The sequence below is a fragment of the Oncorhynchus nerka genome, linkage group LG27 (assembly GCF_034236695.1).
Source record: "Oncorhynchus nerka isolate Pitt River linkage group LG27, Oner_Uvic_2.0, whole genome shotgun sequence".
Taxonomy (NCBI): Eukaryota; Metazoa; Chordata; class Actinopteri; order Salmoniformes; family Salmonidae; genus Oncorhynchus; species Oncorhynchus nerka.
Window position 1 is genome coordinate 30,542,542 of NC_088422.1, and position 5,862 is coordinate 30,548,403.

The window sequence follows — 5,862 nt, forward strand, 5'->3', positions numbered from 1 at the left end:
CATCCGACTTCAACTTTATATACCCAATTCATTCTTGAATAATAGAACTTGCCTCAACCTGTTTTATCCTATCGAAACCCAAAATATAAGATTACACCATTGTTTGTAAACAATGTTCTTTGTAAATAAATATAGATTCAACATATGTTCAAAACGATCATGTTGATCTCATAGTCTGTCACTCCTTGCATTAATAGCTCCATCTATGAATTTTAGAATGGTTACATTTCTCCAGCCTCATCCCTCAGCAGTATAGCAAGCAAAGTGTTTTTTGGCAAAAAAAAAAAAAAAAACTATTAAGGATTGTGACTCAAATGTTCTATGTTGTGAGGGTTGATCAAGTTTGAAATGGATCACCTCTCCGAGCTCTTATTAGCTATTATGGCTATTTTACCACATTGCATAATAATGTTCTTTGTAAATATATTATGGCTATTTTACCACATTGCATGAGGACACTAAATAGGCTTTCTGTGTGTGGTTACATCTGTGTAAATGACAATTACACAGATTTTGGTGCCGCTGTAGGCCCTGTTCTCCAGTGGGGAAGCCCATCCATATTTGTTTTAAAGTCTCTTAGCAGTTAATAAAGATGTGTTTCCTCTGTCACCCTTCCTGTGGGGAAGGTATCAAGGCTCTGTTAAGTCCCTTTGATTTCCACAACCCTCCAATCATAGTGGGACATCGTTGTGCCACTTCAAAGCCTGGGAATGGCTCTTCAGGCGACTCCCACTCCTGGGCTCCCCTTAAAAGTCCCATCCTCCAGTTCAACAGTTCTAGAGAGCCCCAAGTGATTGCTGTTCAAACACCATTGGACCTACGACCACTCAATATATGCTTCTGGCACCAGTGGAATATGCTGAAAGCTCAAGACCGATGTGCAGCACCAAGGAGGGACTGTTAACTGTGGTTTCTACTTTGGAAAGCACTAAAACAGTTTTCTGATATTCATTATATTTTTGGCGCACCTCTCCTTGTTCCACCAACTCGTCTGAAGAATGCAGTCCATCAGAGGTGAGTGTTGATCCTCAAGCTCTTTTTTTGTCATCAAACCTACCTTGGATTCCCAATGGACATCTCACAAGGCATAAGCTCTCACAAGGCATAAGCTCTCACAAGGCATAAGCTCTCACAAGGCATAAGCTCTCACAAGGCATAAGCTCTCATTGTCTATATCAGTAGTCTGTGTATGTGAAATATTCCTCTATCACAGCCTATTCAGTTCTTATCTTGGTCAGATAGTCCTCCATCAGTTTGAGCTTTTGACTGGTTCTTAATAATTGTTTCTACATCCTAGACATGAAGTCCAACTTTAGTACTCCGTCGTCGTCTATTCCCGGTGGTCCCGATGCTTATCGCCAAGGCAACATCAAGATGACTCTGGAGAACCCAGAACTCTGGAAGTCCTTCCATGAAATAGGAACAGAGATGATTATCACTAAACCAGGCAGGTAAGATAACCACAACTTCAAACTCTATCTGCCATTATCAATTTCAATGTACTTGATTGACAATGCTTCAAGAAATTGCACTTTCTGTGGACTGTAATGATTATTCTTGAATTTCGCAGGAGAATGTTTCCACACTGTAAAATCAACCTTTCTGGACTAATTCCATGTTCCAAGTACATCTTGTTGGTTGACATGGTACCTGTGGATGGTTTCAGGTATAAGGTAACAACCTTTTGCATGTTTACACTTGAATACATATCCATTGCCTTTCATATGAGCAAAATCATCATCGGAAAATGTTCATTTAGAAATGACACATCCCTGGCTTGTATCAAACAATTGTGACATTAGCAAACATTAGCAATAGATGTTCTTCAATGGTCATACGAGACCCAGCTCCACTTCAGTCTTTGCTAATCACCCCTCTGACATTGGTCATCAAATCAAATCAAATTTTATTTGTCACATACACATGGTTAGCAGATGTTAATGCGAGTGTAGCGAAATGCTTGTGCTTCTAGTTCCGACAATGCAGTAATAACCAACAAGTAATCTAACTAACAATTCCAAAACTACTGTCTTATACACAGTGTAAGGGGATAAAGAAGATGTACATAAAGATATATGAATGAGTGATGGTACAGAGCAGCATAGGCAAGATACAGTAGATGGTATCGAGTACAGTATATACATATGAGATGAGTATGTAAACAAAGTGGCATAGTTAAAGTGGCTAGTGATACATGTATTACGTAAGGATGCAGTAGATGATATAGAGTACAGTATATACGTATGCATATGAGATGAATAATGTAGGGTATGTAACATTATATTAGGTAGCATTGTTTAAAGTGGCTAGTGATATATTTTACATAATTTCACATCAATTCCCATTATTAAAGTGGCTGGAGTTGTGTCAGTGTGTTGGCAGCAGCCACTCAATGTTAGTGGTGGCTGTTTAACAGTCTGATGGCCTTGAGATAGAAGCTGTTTTTCAGTCTCTCGGTCCCAGCTTTGATGCACCTGTACTGACCTCGCCTTCTGGATGATAGCGGGGTGAACAGGCAGTGGCTCGGGTGGTTGTTGTCCTTGATGATCTTTATGGCCTTCCTGTAACATCGGGTGGTGTAGGTGTCCTAGAGGGCAGGTAGTTTGCCCCCGGTGATGCGTTGTGCAGACCTCACTACCCTCTGGAGAGCCTTACGGTTGTGGGCGGAGCAGTTGCCGTACCAGGCGGTGATACAGCCCGCCAGGATGCTCTCGATTGTGCCTCTGTAGAAGTTTGTGAGTGCTTTTGGTGACAAGCCGAATTCCTTCAGCCTCCTGAGGTTGACGATGCTGTCTGTGTGAGTGGACCAATTCAGTTTGTCTGTGATGTGTATGCCGAGGAACTTAAAACTTACTACCCTCTCCACTACTGTTCCATCGATGTGGATAGGGGGGTGTTCCCTCTGCTGTTTCCTGAAGTCCACAATCATCTCCTTAGTTTTGTTGACGTTGAGTGTGAGGTTATTTTCCTGACACCACACTCCGAGGGCCCTCACCTCCTCCCTGTAGGCCGTCTCGTCGTTGTTGGTAATCAAGCCTACCACTGTTGTGTCGTCCGCAAACTTGATGATTGAGTTGGAGGCGTGCGTGGCCACGCAGTCGTGGGTGAACAGGGAGTACAGGAGAGGGCTCAGAACGCACCCTTGTGGGGCCCCAGTGTTGAGGATCAGCGGGGTGGAGATGTTGTTGCCTACCCTCAACACCTGGGGGCGGCCCGGGCATGATCTCTTCCTGTTGTTATATCCCCTGCTGTTTGCCTCTGTGGGTGGTGCAACTGAAAGTATCACTCTCTTTTAGCCTCAAGGTTAGACAGGGATCCTCTGAAAATCACCCCTGCCCCCCTTTATATGACATATTAACTTTATGTTAAGCTGTTTACTTCTGTCTCCTTCCAGTGGAATAAGGAGAAATGGGAAGTGACTGGGAAGGCGGAGCCGCAGCCTCCTTGTCGTACGTACCTGCACCCAGACTCTCCGGCCCCTGGGAGCCACTGGATGAAACAGTCAGTGTCCTTCCTCAAGCTCAAGCTCACCAACAACACTCTGGACCAACATGGCCATGTAAGAAAGCATTGTCAAGCTCTGTAATAATAATATTATTATATATATATATAATAATATATATAATACTAATAATAATAATATTATATATATAATAATAAATATATATATAATAATAAATATAATATACTAATAATATTATATAATAATAATAATAATAATAATAATAATAAATATATATATAATAATACTTACTCTATAGAGCATTGGCAAATTATTTTACTTTGATGACATTAACTGTTGTCATTGTTCCAGTGACTAAACTAACTGTGCATCTCTCTCTTTCAGATCATTTTGCATTCCATGCACTGCTATCAGCCGCGCTTCCACATTGTCCAGGCAGACGACATGTACAGTGTATGCTGGAGTGTCTTCCAGACCTTCACCTTCTCTGAGACCACCTTCACCTCGGTCACCGCTTACCAGAACACTAAGGTCAGTCTCACTGCAGTCACTGGCACAGGAGGGCACTACCCTTTATTTTATATGCTTAAAACCAACTCTTTTTCCCCTAGATAACAAAGCTGAAGATTGACCACAACCCATTTGCGAAAGGCTTCCGAGACGAAGGAACTAATACAAAAAAGTAGCTAGAATTGTTATCATTACTTTTCTATTTCACTCTTTCTTTTCTATTTTCTGTTTGCCTTGAATATGTGTACTAATGATCCTGTTGTATTTTCCTCTGCAGGCATGCTAACAGAATCCCAGCCTCAACAGAGAAAAAAACAAAGGAAATGGATTATCTAAGCAAAGACTCATATGAGGACAGCCCTTCAAGTATTGGCTTTCACCAGTTAGTTTAGTGACCAAACTACTCATCCCTTCATGTAGAGGTTGTTATTCTCTGGGCTCAGTGGGTCTGATGTCATGTATGTTTTGCAGGCTTACACATGTCATCATATGAGGGATACGAAGGGGAGCGGGCAGAACTCACTGAGAGAAAAGAGGAGGAAGTGGTGAAAGAGGAGCACTACTCCCCTTGGGGGCCTGAGAGGGAGCATGGACACCACGGCCAGACAGACACACCCCCTGGACCCGGCGTCAGGGACATGTACAATGCAGAGCAGCTAGTACCAGACCCAGCTTCATACCAGCCAAACAGGTAGGCACCACAGCATGCTGCCTATGTCAGTAATGTTCATCCTGCTGCCTGTAGGAAGGAAAACTCACTGCCACATTGTCATCAAAGCAGACAACACTGACCACCACCCTGCCTTCTCTCTTTTCAGGTTCCATAAATACGGGAGGTCTCCATCTCCCTCCTCCAACCTGGGCAGCAGCAATGGCGGTTCTGGACGGGCCAGCTTTGAGTCCAGAGTCCCTGATGTAGCCACAGTCCCAGAGCATGAGGCCCCCAAGCCCTCTGTTCATGAGATTACACCATCTCCCTGTGGCCCGCAGCCCCTTGCAGGACATCATCCGGACTACACAGGTGTGCTCAACATGGCCCAAGCAGGCAAGCCAGGGGTCCTCAGCCACCACATCTACAGCCCTTATGGCACAGAGAAGACCCTGGGCCAGTGGAGCGGCCCCAGCCATACCCAGTACCCTCCCCCTCACCACCTACCCACTGACTACAGTACCCCGGCTGTGCACCACGGATATCACCATGGCAACGTGGCTGAGTGGAGCCAGTACCCACTCTTCTCCTACTCATGCTGGTGAACCATTTCCTCACAGTTTCTCCCAAAAGAGAAGGACTGCAGTCTCACAGGTGACTCAGTGAGACCTCATAAATGCTACTATGCTGTCATACCTGTGTTTCCCCTAGAGGTCTGTCCCAAGTCCAGCATCACACCCAGAGCTCATGGCCATGCTACTGCATGCTGAGGCTGAGGGAGAAGGACCTGGGTCTGAAGAAACATCAGCAAGCAAAAATGATAATGGAGTGGAACAGAGACAATATGCTTTAGAATGACCACCAGAGTAGTGCTGTTGACTCGTCTGAAATCACAGCTGGCTTTAGGCCTGAAAAATGAATATGTTCCTACCCAATTATATGTTTATCATTGAATTGTCTATTTATTTTGTTTTGATTTCATTTATTCAAATGTTTTTGTCGAAAAATAAACATTTTGTGTGTAATAAATTGCTTTAATGAGATTGTAATGGGAGCTGTATGTAATTAAAGAATCAACAAGTCAACGTGTTTTTCCACAGTTTTTTTCAAAGCAAAAGTATTAATTTACTTGGTGGCGGGATTCAATCGAAGGAGCATTATAAACTGGGTGAGTCGACAGCCGTGGTACACTACATGACCAAACGTATGTGGACACCTGCTTGTTGAACATCTTATTCCA

General features: G+C 43.5%; 1 protein-coding gene across 1 annotated transcript; it reads left to right on the forward strand.

Annotated features, from left to right (window-relative positions):
* The first annotated feature begins 998 nt into the window (after window positions 1–998).
* On the forward strand, window positions 999–5,227 carry LOC115111197 (T-box-containing protein TBX6L-like). The gene is made up of 9 exons (XM_029637059.2): window positions 999–1,014; window positions 1,298–1,451; window positions 1,571–1,673; window positions 3,395–3,559; window positions 3,848–3,994; window positions 4,075–4,145; window positions 4,251–4,339; window positions 4,445–4,664; window positions 4,792–5,227. The coding sequence occupies exons 1-9, from the start codon at window positions 999–1,001 to the stop codon at window positions 5,225–5,227; spliced, it is 1,401 nt and encodes a 466-aa protein (XP_029492919.1).
* The last annotated feature ends 635 nt before the right edge of the window (window positions 5,228–5,862 follow it).

Coding starts and splice junctions, on each gene's coding strand:
- LOC115111197 (XM_029637059.2), top strand. Junction 1,674..3,394: donor TGGATGGTTTCAGGTATAAG/GTAACAACCTTT, acceptor GTCTCCTTCCAG/TGGAATAAGGAGAAATGGGA. Junction 4,665..4,791: donor GCTTCATACCAGCCAAACAG/GTAGGCACCACA, acceptor CTCTCTTTTCAG/GTTCCATAAATACGGGAGGT.